The sequence below is a fragment of the Haliotis asinina genome, chromosome 9 (genome assembly GCF_037392515.1).
Source record: "Haliotis asinina isolate JCU_RB_2024 chromosome 9, JCU_Hal_asi_v2, whole genome shotgun sequence".
Taxonomy (NCBI): Eukaryota; Metazoa; Mollusca; class Gastropoda; order Lepetellida; family Haliotidae; genus Haliotis; species Haliotis asinina.
In genome coordinates, this window is record NC_090288.1 from 6250447 (window position 1) to 6271144 (window position 20698).

A 20698-nucleotide genomic window follows, 5' to 3' on the forward strand; every position below is an offset into this window, starting at 1 on the left:
CCAATAAATGCTCTCTGAGTTGACATATCCACAATTATCTAGAATTCCTGTTTTATAATTCCGTGATGGGCAGAAAGACTTGTCGGACGCACATCCTGCTTAAAATTCCAAGCATATCTTTCCCTTCACTTCAAACCATTAATTTCAGGACAGATCTGAGCTTTTGTCTTTGAACATGCACCTATAGGAGATTGGCTCCCCACATAGTGACACAGTCTGGAATATCTCACAGTCCTGACATCAATAGGATTTCCGTCTGCTGTCTCCCAACAATATTCATTAATGTCCTTTGAAACTGTGCACAAGAAATAAATTGAGATTAAAAGGCATGCAAATATCTCGCCCAGGTTATCAGAGTGTAGTTAGGATCTTCTTTCCAATTTATCATGTTACAAGCTGGTGTATGAATAATGAAATATGGTTGATAGTAACAGCATGAAGGAGACGATGCATGTGCTGGTCCGACTTGTTGCCGTTAACGAGGCAGTTCCATTTGGGAGGGTTACTTATGCAGACATGACATCAGCCATTATGGGCATGTTTGCAGACAGAGATCTTTGCAGATGACTCTGGGTTGTTTCAAGGGTACTGTTGTTTGCTGGCTGGATTAACAAGTAGTTCTGAGCTGTGTACAAATGTTAACATCTGCTCTCATTGTAGTGCAGTGGTTAAAGTTTTTACTTGCCAGTTTGAGAACTGGCTTAATTGTAAATGTTGTGTGAAGCCTGTTCTTGGTGTTCCTTGCATTGATGTTGTTGGAAAGACTCCCTTTCTTAGTCTATAGTGAATTGGTACAAAATGTGTTATTCAGAGTTTTTTGTTATGCCCTGTTTACTCAAAATGGTCTGTGTGAAATGGAATTCTTTTGCTTGCTCTCAGTCACCAACACTGTCATCAGTAAATTTTCCATCCTCTCCCAGGCCCTCATATTCTTTTATTCACAATTTCTTTTTGTTAGTTGGTCCCTCATTGCCTCACTCACTCCTAGACTATTGCTTAATCTCTGAACATACTGTCAAGTCTCGCTGATCCAGCCTCTGTTTATCCAACAATCAGCTTTATCCCACGCTTTTGTTGGAAAAAATGTAACTTAGTCTCACATATTTGGTATGATATCCTTATTAATCCGACAAAATGCCATGCAACTGACAATGTCGGATTAACAAGACTTGACTGCATATCATTTTAATCGTAACAGATAACCATTTAAATTGAAAAGGAGCCCCAGAGAGACAGAGGAAATCTAGACTTGCTTCTTTAGGGCTTTTGCATTGAAGGGAAGGCTAGACTGTAGGGAAAGTAATATGGTTCAGGGACTGTGAGACAGACTCACTCCCTTCTTCATTCACCTTCCCCTTAGTTTCCTCATTTAATCACTCTTCCTTCCTAACTCGCTTCCCATTCCCTTACTCCCCTCTCAATCAATCAATGAGCCAGTCAGTCAGAGACATCTACATGATGTAAGGACTAAGTTGCCTTCATGCTTGTCATCACCCCCTGCGTTATCAGTTGTCATTTGTGTATCAACCCTTGGTTTAAGATCCAGAATCATTGACATGCTTTATCAAATAGCTCTAATATTGCACGTCACTAACTCGCCTGCAGCAATTAATAAGTTCTGTCAAATTTGAATCAACAAATTAAATGGTTTAATATGGTTTTCAGGTATATCCATTATCGGGGCCCATACAAGGAGGAACAAATGTTACCATCGAGGGAAGCAATCTTGGCTCAACGTTTGAAGATATTGAGAATTCTGTATTCATCGCAAGTGTTAAATGTATGCCATACCGCCATCTCTACTCTCCATCAAAGAGGTAAGAAAAAGGCATTCATTCAAATCTTTGCCGATTACTAAAAGAAGCCATTTAAATTGGTGTGCCTTATCAGTTTGTCAAATTGTATATTGACCAGACGGATTGAGGGATTTTTTTCTTGGAATAATAAACTACATCTGTCATGAAAATGAGAGACAATATTTCTGCATTCATTTAAGCAGAATTCTGGGAATCTTCATGTGTCACTTTATGATCAATGTCTTTATATGCAAAAGGCAACATATCAATTTGAGATCATTGAAGAAAATATTGCAATATTTTAAAGGAACAGTTTGTAAAAAATACACTCAAATGATTACTTCGGAAACAGCTTTTGTGTATCTGCCAAACATGTAATTTGTCCGTTGGTTTGACAATGAAATTGCCTTGCAAAACCCCTGTAGTTTAGAAATGACTTTGCTTGTCATTCAAAGAATGTGATGTTTTGTCTGAATATAGCTGTGTAGTGTTTGGGGTTTTTTGACATGGGCATTTTGACCAGTTCGTAATTTATCTGCTGAGACTGGACACATTTGTTTAATGTTGCCAATAAGGGATTGTGGGATACCTGACCAGTGTGAGTGCTTGATTGACATACAGAAGGGTTCAGTTCTCCTTATGAGGGAGACAGACAGCTATCATGTGGGGGAAATGAACAGATGAGCTGAAACTTGGAGACATGGCTAGAGGCTAGGCATGTTCATATAATGCCCTCACAATGATATTGCTGGAAATTAATGTATTATGAATATTATGTTATTTCATACTAGCAAGATATTGCATTGTTCACACTTTTCTGATAAACAAGGTGTTTAAAGTTAAATATTTCCTACAATTATCATTTATAAGGTTTGTAATTATTTCTTTTTCCAGAATCGTGTGCCGTGCCGACTGGCGAGGTCAGGTTGCTGAGGGTTATGTGACAGTGAAAATAGGTGGTGCTGAAGCACAGTACCGCGAAGCTACCTTTCACTATCAGGTACACACCAGGACCAATGTAGACACTAGGATTTGGTCCATCCTCGTTTAGGAAGGGTCTTGAATCATCTAAGTTGCCTAGACGGGTCACCATACATCACATCGCATTTCATTTTTTCAATCTCAGTGTAATTTTCTGGAATAGTATACGCAAATGACTTTTATGTGGAGCGTAGGAATAAATAAGATTGTCTTTATATAGCGAAAATAGAAATATCAATGATTGTTAATGAATGCAGTATTCCTTGTTCCATATTTTCTGAACATAAGGTAATTACTTTGGTCAATGGGTGGTTGGGATGTTCTAGTAGTTAAAGCATTTGCTCATCACACCGTAGACCCAGGTTTCATTCCTCATAGGAGTACAATGTGTGAAGCCCATTTCATCTGTCCCTGCCATGATAGTGCTAAAAATGGCTTAAACCTCAACTCGCTCCCTCACTCACTCACTCCTTTGGCCAGCAGATCAGTCCAGTTGAATTCTCAGTATCCTGGGAAGTATTGCCTGATGTTCCATGTTAAGTAATGGTTTCAGATGAGCAAGGATGAAACCGTCTCTGAATGTTCCTTAACTCCTTAACACAAATAAGAAGTGTATCCAACATTTATACTTGATACTGGCAGAGTCCGCACCTGGAGTCCATCTATCCAGTGAATGGTCCGAAGGCTGGGGGATCCCAGATCACCATATCTGGACGGAACCTCAACACCGGCGGCCATATTGAAGCTGCCTTTGGAGAAGTTCCTTGTCTTGTAGAGAGGTAAGAATTACATGATTTTATTTGTTTGTTCCAAACTAGACAATATCACAGCTGCTTAAATTCATGCTTATGCTGTTGATATCTGGATTGTTTGATCCAAACTCGATTAATTACAAACCACTACCATATATGACCAAGTTATTTTATGGATTTAATCTTCTTTATTCTTTCCAAACAACGTTTCAGGACCATTACAGATCCCTTCATCAGGTGAAATGAACATTGTGGGCGAAAGAATAACGCATAAAACCATAAAATATCTTGGTCATCTACAACATCTTCTGAATGATGCTAAAAGACATCATTGCCATTCAGTGGCAATATTGCTGAGACAAGCCAATCATAACTGTGATATAACTGCAGTTCACTAGCTCACACACTCTGACAGGACAAGAAGACAGGCGATGACAGGTTGCTGGTATCTGCTTATGGTGTGAAATCTCCATGACATGTCTCTTTATGAATCATGGAACAGTTATGAATCTGATGCAGTCATATATGCAGGGTTTCATCCTCATGTTCCTGTTGATGATGTTGTTCCAGCTCCAGTGTGACGGAGAACTCCCTGGTGTGTGTGACGACAGGGGTGTGGGACGCCACGCCCAGATCCCCCATCAAACTGTTCTACGATGGAAGAGAGTTTCCTCTGAGCCGAGATTTCTTCTACCGAGAGAACCCAATGATTGAGAAAATATCCCCCCTCAAGAGCATTGCTAGGTATTATAGCTTGATGAACAGACACTATGTTGAACACTTGAATTATGACAGTCGGCAAGCGAACTTAAGTGGCATCTTTTCTTAATATACTCAGCAGCAAAAGACATGCAATCCACATAAACATGAACACTCTCTTTGATGGGATTTCACTTTTAGAAAAATTGTCTTTCTTTTGCTGTTCACTATTGTTTCTCAAATTGATCATCAAGTATAAGTCTATACTGCTGCAAGTTTAAAATACTTCTGTTTAAGAGACTGTTTACGATCCAGCGAGAAAATGGTTAATCTTTTGATAATTGCTTCACAAGTTTTTCTGCAATGTAACTGAACTGCTTTTCTAAATTTGGTACATTCTGGTAATGTATTTTAACTGCTGCAGCTCTGTAGTTCTGGCACTTTATTTTGTTATAGTGTCTGCATTTATAAAACAGAGTGTACTCAGTCTTGTTTGTTCCAAGAAATGTGGGATAAGAATGTTCGCAGAAACCTGACACTATCGTATTGACAAATTTATTGAGGGTTCATTAAAGTGTGTTATGCCTCTGGCTGAAAACATGTCCTGCTTCTCAGATTCCACAGCCTGCTAAAAACATGTCTCTTCCAGGAAAGCATTTTATTTCTGCTTCAAAAACAATTCTGATGCCGAATAGTGCCCTTTTTTCTCTTTTAGAAAAAAACTACCATCTTCCAGTCTGCTGTAATGATTTTAAAGAGAGAACAGTTTCTAGAATTGAAGTACCGTTAAACAGTCTCTGAAACTAGTGATGATATTTTGTTTTTCAGTGGTGGGCGTTACTTGACTGTCCTTGGACGCCATTTCCGTTACATCCAGAAGCCTCAGATGTTTGCCTACATACCTACTGGAGACGGAAAGTACTTCCCCACAAAAACCACTGTGAGTGTTCACAGATTAATAACAATGCTAGTAATGGCACTGATAACAGCGATGATGATTGATCTATTTATGATGCACCCCTCCATACACATAGTGAATCTTCATAATGCAGTAGGGGCAGTAGGTTAATGGCTAATGGCCTAATGGCTTAGGTGTTTGCTTGTCATGTCAAAGTCATTGGTTTGATTCCCCACATGGGTACAGTGTGTGAAGTCCATTTTTGGTGTCCCCTTCTGTGTTATGTTTAAATATTGCCAAAAGTGTCATTAGAAGTAGCTTAAAACCAAACTCACGATTATTAACTATTATTTTTGACGTCATCACCCTTTTCCTTAACTCCCTTCTGCATCAAAGTATTTGATTGCCTTTTCACAGGACTGCTTCATCAATCATGGCTCACTGATGAAGTGTCCAACACCATCGCTGCCCCGCCTTATACGTAACCAGGTGCGTCTGAAACGGGACACGCAGCAGAAAACTCCACTGGTTGTAGAGCTTGGCTTTATGATGGATGGCGTGCTGTCGGTCCGCAACCTCTCTGGCTCTGGGGTGGATGCCCAGCTGGAGTACTACCAAGACCCTCAGGTGTACAATTTCACAGAGAAAGACAGGACAAAGATCTTCAAAGGCGAGATGTTGATCATTGAGGTATGTTGTATACATTCTTCTTTATTTAAGTGTATCCAAATCATGGAGACCATTTTATCATGATATTGATCATTAGAGTGGGTAGTCAAGCTCACTGGTTTGGTTAACACATGTCATTGTATCCCAGTTGTGTAGATCTATGCTCATGCTGTTGAACACTGGATTGTCTGGTCCAGACTTGATTATTTACACACTGCTGCCATACAGCTGGAATGTTGCTAAGTTCAGCATAAAACTCAACTCAATCGCTCACTGATGCTGCTGTCTTCTGAAAAGATGTTTTAATCATGAATAACTGTATTAAAAGGATTGAACAAATCTCCATCTTGTGATTCCAATTTCTATTTGAAGCACTGTCACTTCATGTAATGAATTTGACTATTTTCTTTCCAGGGTCATCACCTGACATTGGCAGCGGACAAGTATGATGTGGTGGTTCTGATTGGTCAACAACTGTGTAATGTGACCACCCTGTCCTCCAATCAGATAGTGTGTGCCCCACCCCCGAAACAACCCCCAGGGGTGAATGGAGAGGGTAAAGAAGATGGCAGAGAGTACCCTGATGTTTATGTGAGTAGTCAGTGAACTATACAGTACTGCCCTTCAGGCAGAATCCAGGTTAGAACTGATCCTTACTGATCCAAACTGGAGTCAACTAGTTGGGGTAACTCAGTTGGGGTAAGGGGTAACTCAATAAACTGGGAGGTGGCTTAGTTGTGAGTCTTTGAACCTCCATAACGGTGAATCGTTGCTAACATCATCAGTCTCTGGGTTCTCTGGTCAAGACTTCATTTTTAAAGACCTGATGAATGGATTGTTATCTGGATTGTCTGGTTAAAACATCATTGTTAGCAGTAGCCATCATAGAAGTGAAGCAGTACTTCTTGTGGCCTTAAGCAAAAGATACAAGCATGGTTTCAGTGACAACCATGTCCACAAGCCCCATAGTTAGCAAGCCAGAGCCCTCTTGGACAAAGCGATGTAAGTCAGTTTAGATGTGTGGAGGTTACAATCACCTTAGTGCTACAATAGATTTGTGTGCCTACGTTGCACAAAGTAGTCATAGCAATAAAACTCAGTGAGCGAATGTAAATGCAAGGGAGTTATAATCACCTTGGGGCTAAGATTGCTATGTTGGACAAACCAAAACATCACTATGACTATTGTAATCCGTTGCAAATGTATATTAATTACAAATGCCTTAGCGCTCATGTTAGTGTGTAACTATGCTCCACAAATGTATAGTAGTTTTGATCACCTGAGCACTAAGATAGCTATGTGTAACAAAGCCCAGGACTGTGGACAAACAATGAAGTCTCCAAGCATGGTTTCTGAGACAGCTTCTGTCCTCAAGTCCATGAGACACTTGACAATCAAGGCTGTGACTAAGTGCTGCATCCACCATCACTGCATCAGTTGTATCTCATCCTCCTGGGATGAGGCTTGTGCTGAGTATGGATTTTGCTAATTGCTGTCAATTAGAGCCTGTGTTTTGGTCCAATAATCTATCAGTTGATGAGAGTCTGTCGTAGTTCGCATGATGTGATGTTCAGATAAGTCTGTGTAATGTCATAGCCATGACAAGTCTCATGTCAGTGGGTTCGTGTTTAATGAAAACCCATGCTGCAACAGATCCAAAGTATAGTGTAGCAGTAAACTATATAATGCCAGCGAATAACCTGTCTTGATTATTGACAGATGCATTGAGCATTAAAGTCTAAATCTCTGTGATAATTGTATGAATGCATCACTGAAAATTCGTAATGACACCAGGTGTTCATTGTCTGACGCCAGACAGCATTATTTTTGTCATGTGATGGCAGCCTGTAATCAGACCTTCAAATGACTTACACCTAAATGTATGGACATGCCACACACTTCAGATTGTCACATCAAATTCACCCTGTGGATGGTAGGGCAGCCAAGTGGTGAAAGTGTCTCTTTCATGCTGAAATCTTGGGTTCAATTTCCCCAGTTTGTTCCCCACGTGGGTACAATGTGTGAAGCCCATTTCTGGTGTCCATCCTGTGATAAACCTCACTCAATCTACTCACCTATATAGGAACAATATGTGACACCCATTTCTTATGTCCCTGACTATGATAATGTTGGAATATTGGTAAACTGGTAAAACCCAACCCACTCACTCACCCAAATTATCACAGATTAATGTGATATTTCTTGTAAGCGCCATGTGCATGCCTGTGTTTTTTATCAACGTGGTTAATACCTGAGTCTGACCTTCCGCCCTTAGAGCGGACATGAGTAGTGTAATTCGAACATTGATCTTATTTAAACCGATCGGTAACTCAAAATGGATTGAAACTAAACTAACTCACAAGATGGAACTAGACAATAATATCCTTGACAACAAATATTATATTTTTTCTAGGTGAAGGTCAATAACCTAAGTTTCCATGTTGGCCGTGTGAGGTATGATGTTCCAGAACAGTACAGCTTCCCAAAGGAGGCCATTGCTGGCATCGCAGCCAGTGGTGGCTTCCTTCTCTTGATCATCATCCTCATCCTCATCATCTACAGACGACAGAGCACGAAGGCCGAACGCATCTACCGCAAATTACAGATACAGCTAGACAACCTTGAGAGCAACGTCCGTAATGAGTGCAAACAAGGTAGGTAACAATCTACATGTTGTCAAGTATTATCATTATCATCCATTAGAATGATCAATAGAAAGTCAAATATAAAAAAACATTACTCACACTTCTGAGACAATGGCGTTTTGCATTTGGTAAGAGAAACTTAAAATACTAGTAACTTCTTTCAGAATGTATTTTTTCTTTTAGCAGTAATCAACTAGGTATTTAGAATCCTCAAAAAAAATTTTTTTTTTCTGTTTTCTGTATTTAAGCACGTTTGAGTGTTGATATAAGGATATTTTTAAAAAAATTATTTAAATTCAATTAATTTTAAATTCTTTTTAATACTTTACTTCTGTTACATGTTATCCTTTAATTCCTCCTTGGGCAGTGTCTTGCTCTATCAAATTTTTTATCATCCTCTTGACTAACAGGGCAGTGGTTATAGTGTTAGCTCATCATGACAAGGATCCGGTTTCGATTCCCCAAATGGGTACAACGTGTGAAGCCCACTTCTGGTGTCCACTGCAGTGATAATGCTTGAATGTTGTTAAAAGCAGCAGAAAACTAAATTCACTCACTCACTGTGTGCATATCTGTTAGTCGTTGGGACAACACTATTTTATATTAACTATAAACTTGGTGATAGAATTTTGCCATGCACAGTGCAGTGGGCATTCATTTAAGTAATTATGGGTTTATGTATTCTGTTTCTACTCCAGCATTTGCTGAGCTGCAAACTGACATGACAGATTTGACTGGTGACATCATAGCTAGTGGAATACCATTTTGGGATTATCACACCTACACCTTCAAGGTCTTGTTTCCGGGAATGACTGACCACGTGATCCTTCATCCACCTCTGGTACGTCATAGTCATCTTCAGGGTTCCACCTGAGAACAATTCCATTGCTGATGAAATGTTATTTGATAATTAGTGACAATATTATGTACTGTATTGAACATCAAATCTTGGCTTTGAATATCACATTTTCTGTACCAACAGTGGTTCTTTGATGAAATGGATGAGAGTACTTAAATATATTGATTATTTTTTCAGCAAAAGAATGGCCGTATCAAGTTCTCAGATCAAGGCTTAGTGTTGTTTCAGCAGCTACTCAGCAAGAAAGTGTTTCTGTTAACCTTCATCAGGACCATGGAAGACCAAAGAGGCTTCTCCATCAGAGACAAGTAGGCACCTTGCATTGCGTTGTGTTGTGTTGTGTAACTGGTGTTCCTTGACTGCAGGTGTCATCTTGGTCAGATAAGCACTATATAGGATTGAATAAGTCTATTTTTTGAGACAAATTGTGAAACAAAAATTATTTCACTGACTTTCTTATACTGCTCATCACAGACAAATAGGACAATTTTTTTCCTCCTTGTCTTCGTCTTCTTTACTGGCTCCTCTTTTTCCTCTTCTTTCTCTATCCTCTTCTTCCTCTTTCTCCTTTCTGTCGTCATTAGTTTCAAACTGTGTAGACTGATGCTTATGTTACTGATCACTGGATTGTCTGGTCTAGACTGTATTATTCACTGATTACCACCATATAGCTGGAATATTGCTGAGTGCCACGTTAAACTAAACTCACTGTTCTTCTTTCTCTCCTTGCCTTTATTTTTTCTCTTGCCCTCCCTTTTCCTTTTGCTCTTCTTCTTCCTCCTTTCAATATACAAATAACATTTCCAACATGAAATCAGATAAGGAAATATGTGATGAACTTCAGTAACATGATTTGGTGACTTCAATGGGAAAACAAAGCCTATGTTGGGAAGAAGAATGATGTAGCCTGACCCTGCTAGACACCAACATATCTGACATTTTGTGCCCTGCTGTTCTAAGCGCCCAAGAGGATCATCATGCAATAAGTCATGTTCCAATCTGGTCCTCCCCTAGCCACACTGTGCCCACCTAATCTGATTGAGACAGACGCTGTAGACTAAATGCCATTCTCTTTAACGCATTTTAGAGTTGAGAGATCATCATTATATTGTCTACATGTTATGATAGAAGTACAACTGTGATAAGGGCTGACATCTGACATCCTTTGTCAAGTCACAGGCTTTTTGTAAATTAGCTTATTGAGTTGTAAAACTTCAACAAGTAGTCTTGGGAACCATTTGTAATGTATCACTATATGTGGTTCAAGACCTAGTGTGTCATTATCAGACAACAGCTTCATAGATTTCACCTGAGTGTTAAAGTCATAAGTCTGAAATGGGATCTTGAATGAATTCTCTTTCTGTATTCATTTTTTTCTATAGTATTCAGTAAGTCCTTAATGTTTTGAATACTGTATACTTGAAGTACAGCCATTGCCTATATTTTCCAGTGGTTTTCAGATTATCGTTGGTCTGCAGCAACATTTCCTTGTGAGGGGCAACCAAATGGATTGGGTGTTCGGGCCGCTGTGATTCTGATTCTTTTGTACAAAGTCTTTGCAATTCTGTTGCTGTTGTAACTCCAAATTTGGTGCTATGGAAATTGAAGTGTGAGGAAAATTATATTTGGGACGTAGTTCTTAAGGTGTGTTTTTGGGGGGGTTTTTTTGTCGACTGTAATTGAAGATATGCTTTTCCATCAGGGTAAATGTGGCGTCTCTGCTGATGATAATCTACCAGGGCAACATGGAGTATGCTACAGAGTAAGTACCACAAGCCAAGCATCCTATATGAATTTGACATGGAGACAGTATGAAATGAAAACTAGTCTTTCTGAATACAGACCGGAAACACAGTGTAGTAGAAAGAACATCTGTCTCTATGCATGCATTATACCAAACATTGTTAAGAATGGTACTTGTTTTTACCCTGCCTGACAGGATTAAACAAAGACTGGTGGGCCAGTTGTTGAATTCCCTAAATATTCAGGTATTCAGGCTTTTGTATCCAGCAGAAATACAGGAAGGATAACTCTTCCAGAGAAAATGATCTTGTTTTGACTATGAATTGTCTTGAATACTATCTGGATTAAGTGTCAGTATGACTTTTTCCCTGATTTTGGCTTATATGGCCTTAAAATGAGCTTGATGTGTTGCCCATGGCCACTGTTACCTAGACGACATTGATGATGTAGGTAAGCATGTATTCCAAGACAGGAGGGGAACAGACAGTAGCCTGTCAGAATCAATAACAGTGTCACTGTCTGATGATTAGCTTCCAATGAAATTGACCTAAGTAAAGACCTCGATTGTCTGTAATTACCTCTTCTGGAAAGTAACAATCAATTGTGCAGTAATTACTTGGAAACTGATTCACTCATGACAAAAGTCTGTTGTTTTCCCAGATGAACAAACTAGGTCAATCATTGGACTGAAACTATAGGTCAGTGATTTGAACATGTTTTAAAAGAACTTTTTGTTTTTCAGAATTTTGAAATGCTTGTTAGTAGAACTGGTGGAGAAGTCTGTGTCAGGGCGGCATCCCAAGCTGATGTTGAGAAGGTAAGAAATAGAACATCCTCTCTATTTCAGGGATTATTGGGTCAAATTATAAATAGTGAAAACTTAATCTAGAAACACCATCCTCTAGAGAATTTCTGCTGGGAATGTTTACATGCATACAGTGAGTACATTTCCCTGTAGCTATGAATCATTAATTCCCAAATCTTTTAATCTGGATGATTTCAATGGGAATGCCATGTCTTGATTAATAGGGTTTTGCTTTATTCAGGACCAAGCAAATCGAAGCCATGTAAATGATTTTTATGTCTGCAGATGTGAAAATGTGCTTGGGCCAATGGAATTTTGATAATTGCTGCATCTGTCTGGAAACCTTTTATGTTGGCTCTGCATGAATGATAATTGGTTGTCCCAAAATAATTGTTTTTTGGTTAAAATGTTTTAAATTAATTGCGGATGAAAAATGACATCTAAGTGAATCAGTTTATACATCTGGTACATTCACTGATATTCATTATCGTGGAAATAAATTATATTTAATGTGTGGATTAAATGCAGCATATGATTTCATTACATTCTATTTTTTTTAATGAGAAATTTATTACATTGGAACAGAAACATTGCATTTCCGTGGTCTGAAGCTCATAAGTAATTTTGAATTAATCTGATAATGTTAGTAAATTGGGTTATTGAAATGTTAATATTGTGACCTTTCTGACGGTGCTGAGTCAATCTGTGGGCTTTAATCTTATTTTACTACTGCCTGTCTCTTAACAAGAACGTAAAATCAATATCGATCAAATCTCAACGTTTTTAGTTGTAAAGTATATCAAGATTACAAGGCTTGGGGGTATGTTAAAAAAAGAAAAGATTTAATAATTAATTGTATTTTTGATCGAAACGGGTTTTTATTTCAGGACGGAGTCGGTTGTAGAAAAGTTACTTAGCAACTGGATGTCTCTCTGCCTGTACAAGTATTTGAAGGTAAACAGAAAACTGCTCTTTTCATGTGCATGAAATATTCATCGTAGAGCATCCTTGAGATTTATGTCAATTTAATTTGAGCTTTTTATGTGATGTACTTTAAATGGATATTTCCCATACCAATGTTATCAGTGACATTATAATAATAGTTTCTTTCAAAGTTATCATCTATTTTTATTAAAGGCTTTCTATATCTCAGATCATTTTGCTTTAGTCACAAAACTGTTTTATTGGCTTTTTCTACTCAAGGAAGACTTCAGAGTTTGATTGATGTGATATGTGTATTTTAATTGTTTCATTGTGTCCCTGTGGTTGCAACAAAGCTTTTTGTAAGTTGTTTTGATACTTGTTTTCTTTGCCTGAGTCTACTATTTCCCTTTTGAACCTGGAAATAGGTTGTGTTTTATCATAGTATTTCATCTTATTCCTGACATAAATATTCAGCTAAATATTTTCAATTTAGAACCCCCTTCATCATTATGAAAGTTGTACTTTATGCTGAGTATTTTCTGGGATGGAAATATCTTTCTGTTTTTATAATGCTAACCATATTTCACCCAATAAATGACTACATAGACATTAGGACATTTACAAATCAAGACGGAGTATACACTGAGTGTCCCCTTCTTCACCTTCATTTTCAATATTGAACATGTAGACTTGTTAGAATATATATATTCATGTAGCATGTTTCCTGGAGGTGCAAAATCTCTATTACACCATTGCCATAAATCCAAAATTTGGCTATTATCATACCATAGAAATATCATCATCAGTTACTAGTGTCTTGGGTGATATATACTTGACAACTGACTGTATTTACTTTATACTAAATGTGTTTTTTTCAAACTTTGGTGCAAACATTTTGTGCAGACCTTTAAGAATGATGTGTTTGTACTGAAGGGAAAAGGGATTCAATGTCCCACTGTATTTGTAATGGTGAAAAAAACCTAGGCACGTCTTTTACTATAAATATGGTATCAGTGCTTTATTCCTTATCCATTGCCAAAACATGATTACTGTCCATTGGAAATGACATCCAAATAAACACAAGGTATTACATCATGTGACTTGTATCGGTAACATTGCGGGAATGTTGTTTTGCAGGATCACGCAGGATCTCCTCTGTTTATGTTATACAAAGCAATAAAGCTGCAGGCAGAGAAGGGGCCAGTTGATTACGTGACAGGAGATGCACGATACTCCCTGTCCGAGGATAAACTGCTTAGAGAGAAAATAGAGCCCAAAGTGATGGTAAGAATCGATCCATGTTTTGCAATCCAGGAAAACACTCTACCTGTATAGTCGTTTCATGAATCAGGATTGATCGTGGTTGAGAAGTTCAGAAAAACACAATAACTGTTCTTGTTGTATAAAGAAACAAGACAAGCTCCAGTTGATGTTGAATAAACACAATATTCAGCCTCTGTATCGGAAATCATAACAAGCATCACTACTTATTTATCACAGTTTGGGTCCATTTGCATAACTTAGCTTATGTTTTAAGGATTAGAATTTGCGTCTGGTTTTGGAATTGTGCCAAGAACTGTTGTAGATATGATTTTTGGCAGGAACATAGCTTTAATCTGTTATTTCGAAGTTGTGACAATATAATCCATGTTTGCAGAATCGGAGATGAGGTTCATTATTTGTCTTGTTATGGCTACAACTTCTCAAGAATTGATCCTTACTTTGGAACTATGCAAAAACGTTATTAACATGGATCTTGTTTCCGTTAAGGTTGTGTTCCATGCTTTGGAATCTTACTGAAAACCGCAAAAACAAGCATCTGTTATTTCTATGACTCATAACACTTTCTTGCTTGCTTGTGCCAAGGTCAAGGTCAGATGAATGCTAAGGGTCAACTTGGTCAATTTGAATGACTTTTGAATTATCTTCAGGAGATGTTGCTTGGGGTTGACTAACTGGGTATACCTTCAGTTTGAAGTATTTTGGTTGATCACTGAGAGGGAGAAAAGTCTGAGTCTGAAGTTTGATGAGGATAACAAGAATGACAAACTCTAAACAGAATCATCTCAAGTATTTCAGCTGTTAAGTAAGATGACATCAGCATTTCATAGTGATGTGCGGGTTGACATATGCCATCATATACTGATAGCATAGATCAGTACTCATGATGTTGATCACTGGATTTGTCAAGTCCCGACTCGACTATTTACAGACTGCTGCTATATAGCTGGAATAACTCTGAACACATGTTAAGCACCAAACCAACCAACCAACCAAAGTGATGTGTGTGTCTGTGTTTTTGTATTGTATAATGGCTGCTGTTTTTGCAGACTCTAAACGTGGAGCATAATGGGGAAATCACCCAGTGCCGTGTCCTCGACTGTGATACCATAACCCAGGCTAAAGAAAAGATGCTGGACATGCTGTGTAGAAACATTCCCTTCTCACAGCGCCCATCTGTACAAGACTTAGATCTAGGTATGTGGAAACATTCCCTTCTCACAGCGCCCATCTGTACAAGACTTAGATCTAGGTATGTGGAAACATTCCCTTCTCACAGCGCCCATCTGTACAAGACTTAGATCTAGGTATGTAGAAACATTCCCTTCTCACAGCGCCCATCTGTACAAGACTTAGATCTAGGTATGTAGAAACATTCCCTCCTCACAGCGCCCATCTGTACAAGACTTAGATCTAGGTATGTAGAAACATTCCCTCCTCACAGCGCCCATCTGTACAAGACCTAGACCTAGGTACGTGAAAACATTCCCTTCTCACAATACTTATGTGTACAAGACTTAGATCTAGGTACTTGGAAATGTTTCTTTCTCATAGTACTGCCTGTACAAGACTTAAATCTAGGTATGTAGAAATGTTCCTTTCTCATAGTACCATCTGCACAACACTTTGTACTCCGTGTACAAGACTTAGATCTAGGTACATGGAAAGGTTCCCCTCTCATAGCACTATTCATACAAGACTTAGATCTTGGAATTTGGACATGTTCCTTTCTCACAGTACTGCCTGTGCAAGACTTAGATCTTGGTATGTGGAAATGTTCCTTTCTCATAGTACTGCCTGTACAAGACTTAGATCTTGGTATGTGGAAATGTTCCTTTCTCATGGTACTGCCTGTACAAGACTTAGATCTTGGTATGTGGAAATGTTCCTTTCTCATAGTACTGCCTGTACAAGACATAGATCTGGGTATGTAGAAATGTTCTCTTTTAATGGTACTGTTCATACAAGAAGTAAATCTGGTTACGTGGAAATGTCCTCTTGTCATTGTACTGTCCATACAAGACTAGATCTTTTAACATAGAAATGTCCTTTCTTCATAGTACTGTCTATGCAAGACTTAATTCTAAGTATGTGGAAACATTCACTTTTACAGCATCCAGCTAATCAAAACTTAGATAACTAACCATGTGTAGTCAATGGTAGTGACTGCAGCATTTGGAAGAAACTTACATATCGTTCAATTTTTAACATGTTTCATAATTAAGAATCTGATAAAATGTTTAAAATAAGAAGTTTGGCAGTAACTGATTGGGTCACATCTGGTGGGAGATATTCCTTTGGTGATTTCACGGGTAATTTGTTCCGGATGTTCAGAATGTTCAAGTTTGAAATGTGAAAAGTAACGGCCCATGAAACAGGTTAGGTGACAGAGTATGTAGTCTTGAGCTGGAATATAACACAAGCTGGATCAGCCAAGTATGTGGTCCTCCCAACACATTCTTTATGACCAGATTGTACGGAGCTAAACACCAGATGCTTTCTTGTTGTAAACACGAGGTACCGTATCGGTGTCTCATCTTTCTGCATCATTACAATATCTGTGCACAAGAAATGATGAAGCATGTTTTCGTTGGAATCTCTTTTTAAAAAATACAGGCTTTAAATTAACTCCACTGTAAAAAAAATCCTGTTCTAACAAAAACATTTTTTTTTAAAATGTTGATATAATTTAGTTAACATTCCTTCATAATGCTGATGTAAGGATAAAGTTGCACTTCTCAGACAGTATTTTTTTACAGTATGCAGATAACTTTTGTGTTGTTTTGGTAGTAGCACTGTGTCATTTAGGCTCGTACAACCATGGATGTTTTATTAAGAGGGAGGTGCTGGAGATCAAGAATGTGGGGTTTTTTAACCTGAAATGTTTGTTTGTGAAGAGAATTGGTTCTGTCGAGTTGTCCAAGATGAATATTCCTGCATGTGTTCCTTGATTCCAGAATGGAGAAATGGTCCCACTGGTCCTGTTCTCCTCCAAGATGAGGAGTCTACCACTCCTTGTAAAGATGGATGGCGCCGCTATAACATGCTGTCATACTACAAAGTAACAGATGGCGCTTATATGTCTTTGCTGCACCGGCAACAAACCATCAAATCTTTGAATGGTGAGTGGAGTTATCAGGAATTCTTCAACTTTGAAAGTATAACAAAATCTGATTTCTTGAGGGTTAAACATGTTTGGAATTACAGAACTGGTAGAAAACGGATCAAGTCAGAATTGGTGTTATTTAATGTTGTGTTTCTTTAATATCCGAATGGACTATACATTTTGAATAGAAAGGTTTGAGGTTATGTAAACTAGATTAAAATAATTATGTGATTGCAGTGAAAGGGAAGATATTGATAGCAAGTTATGCATATCTACTTGCATGTGCAATAACATTATTGTCGTGCGGTATTCGCATTGTTCTAAAACAATAGGCTACTGAACATGATTGATATCATGATTAAGTAATAAATCCCTATATTGCATGATGCACTGCTGTATTCGGGATGTGGGTTTTCGACATATGACATTGCTTGATTTATTGTCACACACAATCACTTACTATTATCATCATCATCATCATCATCATCATAAATCTTTCGTGAATTCCTTCACAATGCCACCATTATGTCTTATAATCATGCTATAAACATACCGTCATGACTCCAATAACTGAGCATGTTTTAGATAAGGTTATTAATTCTTAATGTAACTTGGGAATACAAAGATAAAAAATGTTTAAGGCTTTTTAAGTTGCCAGGTGAGGATATTTTCCTAAGTAATAAAGAAGATGGGAAAAAAAGTTATTTTTAAATGCCTTGAAGTTTATGTATCAGAAATTTCCATCAGTTATTGTTTGTCTCTCACAGTATTTGCATGAAAACTGTTTTGCCTCAGAAAAGTTTTGTTTAGAATTGTTTAAAGTAATCCATCTTTTTTGCTTGAGTTGCATACTCTGTTTTATGCTTTGAACTAATAAAACAAACTGCATCAAATAATGTGAAAATACCTGACGGATCATGAATTATTGATGAAATATTTAAAGTAACCATTCCTCATTTCAAGTTCAACATCTGGCAATTTTCCGTATGAAAAGATGTATACTGCTCAAAAGAAGTTAAAGAAACCCACTTTTCCAAGTGACTGTAGTTATCAAGTTGTCAAGTTATGACAATAACCGTAGTCAAATAGAAACATTTGGCTGTTCTGTTTTCTTTATTACTATAGTTAAGCTGTCATCTTGTGACAAATAACTATAGTCACATGTTCTTTAACTGTTTTTGTATAGTATATAATTTCCCAATGCCCTTCCTCTGTTCATCATTGCCAGAATTGTATCTGTCATCACACAATAAAATCCTTTAGATTTTCAACAGAAGTCATCTTCTGTGTCAGCCAGTCAAACTAGTCTTTAGGTAAATGCTATTTCATGCCCAGTAACTTGTCTGAAAGTTGGCAAGGCAAATCTGTGATCAAGGAAGAAAGTCTTTCATGATTAAGTGCACAAGCTTGTTTTAATATATTTTTCATATGTATTATCTATTTTCATGCATTTATGCTACATTGCACGTGTAGATTAATAGACTTTGTACATGTTCCATTCTTGTATGGAAATTTGAATGCAGGCTTATTATTTGTGTACACATGTGTATCTGGCTTGGTTTCACAGGTTCATTAGATAACTCTGTTATGTCTGTGAATTCAGCCTTCCCTATCATGAAGATGGACAGCGACCCTGGCATTCGTCACTGGCATCTCGTAAGTACCATTATCCTATAATGATCATCACTCATTAGCCCTTCTGATAGGACAGGTGATGATTAACCCTCTCTAGCTTGTCAGTCTCAGAGTATTGCTGTGGTATTAACCTTCTTAATGTCATTTGTCTTTTGTATGACTGATGACATTATCAGTATCGGATTAAAAAAGAATAAATTTTTTTTTTTTTCATTGATTTTAATATTTTCTGGAATCATGTATGATGTAGTTTGATAATTAGGAGTGCAGGGGTTAAGTTATGGAAGCTGCTTGGGGTAAAAATAATTATTAGATTGTGTGGAATTAGCTAGAATTTTATCCTTTGATTGAGATAAAGCCACATTATGTGAGAGGTATATTTCCTCTAATGGTTATAAACACAATTTGTGTTCTCACATATGTCAGGATTATCATTTGTGTTCTATAATCTGATGAACTTTTATGACAAATGCCTTTGATCATGGTTAAACTGTCCTAGCATTCATGGCTTCCACAACTGTCGATAGGTCTAAATGTTACCTTGCAGATAGATGTATGGAATTCATTAGTGCTAGACAGCAGAATCCTTGAGCAATACTTTTGATGTGCTATTTCTGAAACTATCACAATAGATTTCACTGTTCACATAGAGCTTAAGGAGGGTTTGATGGGTTTGTGATTAGTGTTCACATGTCATGCCATAAGTTTGGGTTTTACTCTCTGCAATATCTGAAGCAGATTTGTTCTGTTGCCCTCTTTGATACTAGTGGAATATTGCTGAATTTGGTGTGAAACAATACATGTACAGGTTAGAGAAAGGAAGCAGATACACTACTCAGTATATAAGGATACAGATATATCATTCTGTCAACCTTATAATTATCAACACACATTTGGAATATCCCTTTGAAAAATTTACAAAGTAGATACATATTATTTTCCGTACAACTATCATGTTATATAGTACACCTGTTGGTGTTACTCGGATATCTTTGTTTGAAGCATGTGCTTGATTTGTGAAAGAGTTTTAACATGGGTAGTTCTAAAGCTGTCTTGAATTCCTTGCTATAAATGGGGCTTCATTGTTAGATGTGTATAGCTCACCTTACTAACTCACTCACTCATATTAACATTGTGTGCATGTTTCAGGCCAAGCATGATGACGCTACACAGAAAGATGGGGGGGTCAAAATGATATCTGAAATCTTCCTTACCAGACTTTTATCTACAAAGGTAAGTTGCCACAGACAATGGATTCAAATACCAAAATGAATTTGTCACTCCACTTAAGCCCTTGTCCACATACCAATCTTAGCGCTAAGACTAAACAACCCCATACTTTAACATCCAGTCTATCCCTAGACGTAGCATTGACATACACACTTTGTAGATTAAGGGCAGTTTGTATGATTTTCGATTGTTGAGTTTTGTGTATTTGAAAATATTTTCTCCTGATATTTCTGTTCGTTCCTAACATTGTTTTGAAACAAACCGACAATTAAAGTCACATTCATTAATGGAGTCATTTTGGAGTCAGTTAAAGTTTCAGCACCATAACTCTGCTTGTGGATTTTACCTTAGAAGAAACGCTCTGAGACCAGCATTTGTTCCTTACTCCCACAATAAGTTGACATGTAGTGTAACATAAATACTGCTCAAACCAGCGTCAATTCCAAGTTGCTCACCCGCTCAACAAGAGTCTCGAACTTGACCCCTTGACTCTCAAACATATATCCCTCTCCAGTCCCATCTAGAATGGCTGTACACTCTATGGGCATTGTCCACTCAACCTTTAACAATTCAAATATATTTGAAGCTCAGACATCCATATGGCTTTGAATGGGAACAAATTTCTTCTTCAAGATTTTGTTTTTGTTGCTTATGATTGAAATGATTTGTTTTGCA

The 20698-nt window shown here is 37.7% G+C and overlaps 1 protein-coding gene across 6 annotated transcripts in view; it reads left to right on the forward strand.

Annotated features, from left to right (window-relative positions):
* The window catches only part of LOC137296902 (plexin-B-like), a 256296-nt gene that overhangs the window by 226543 nt on the left and 9055 nt on the right, over positions 1–20698 (forward strand). For 5 of the 6 annotated variants that reach the window (XM_067828790.1, XM_067828789.1, XM_067828791.1 and 2 more), the window contains 18 exons: positions 1666–1817; positions 2691–2796; positions 3420–3556; positions 4100–4273; positions 5057–5168; positions 5544–5816; positions 6210–6386; positions 8209–8449; positions 9139–9281; positions 9477–9607; positions 11002–11061; positions 11785–11859; positions 12735–12801; positions 13909–14055; positions 15102–15249; positions 17010–17174; positions 18726–18814; positions 19943–20026. In XM_067828790.1, coding sequence (XP_067684891.1) covers positions 1666–1817; positions 2691–2796; positions 3420–3556; positions 4100–4273; positions 5057–5168; positions 5544–5816; positions 6210–6386; positions 8209–8449; positions 9139–9281; positions 9477–9607; positions 11002–11061; positions 11785–11859; positions 12735–12801; positions 13909–14055; positions 15102–15249; positions 17010–17174; positions 18726–18814; positions 19943–20026 — 2481 coding nt within the window. The remainder of the gene's footprint in view (positions 1–1665; positions 1818–2690; positions 2797–3419; positions 3557–4099; positions 4274–5056; positions 5169–5543; positions 5817–6209; positions 6387–8208; positions 8450–9138; positions 9282–9476; positions 9608–11001; positions 11062–11784; positions 11860–12734; positions 12802–13908; positions 14056–15101; positions 15250–17009; positions 17175–18725; positions 18815–19942; positions 20027–20698) is intronic. The other variant, XM_067828794.1, reaches the window with a different exon arrangement.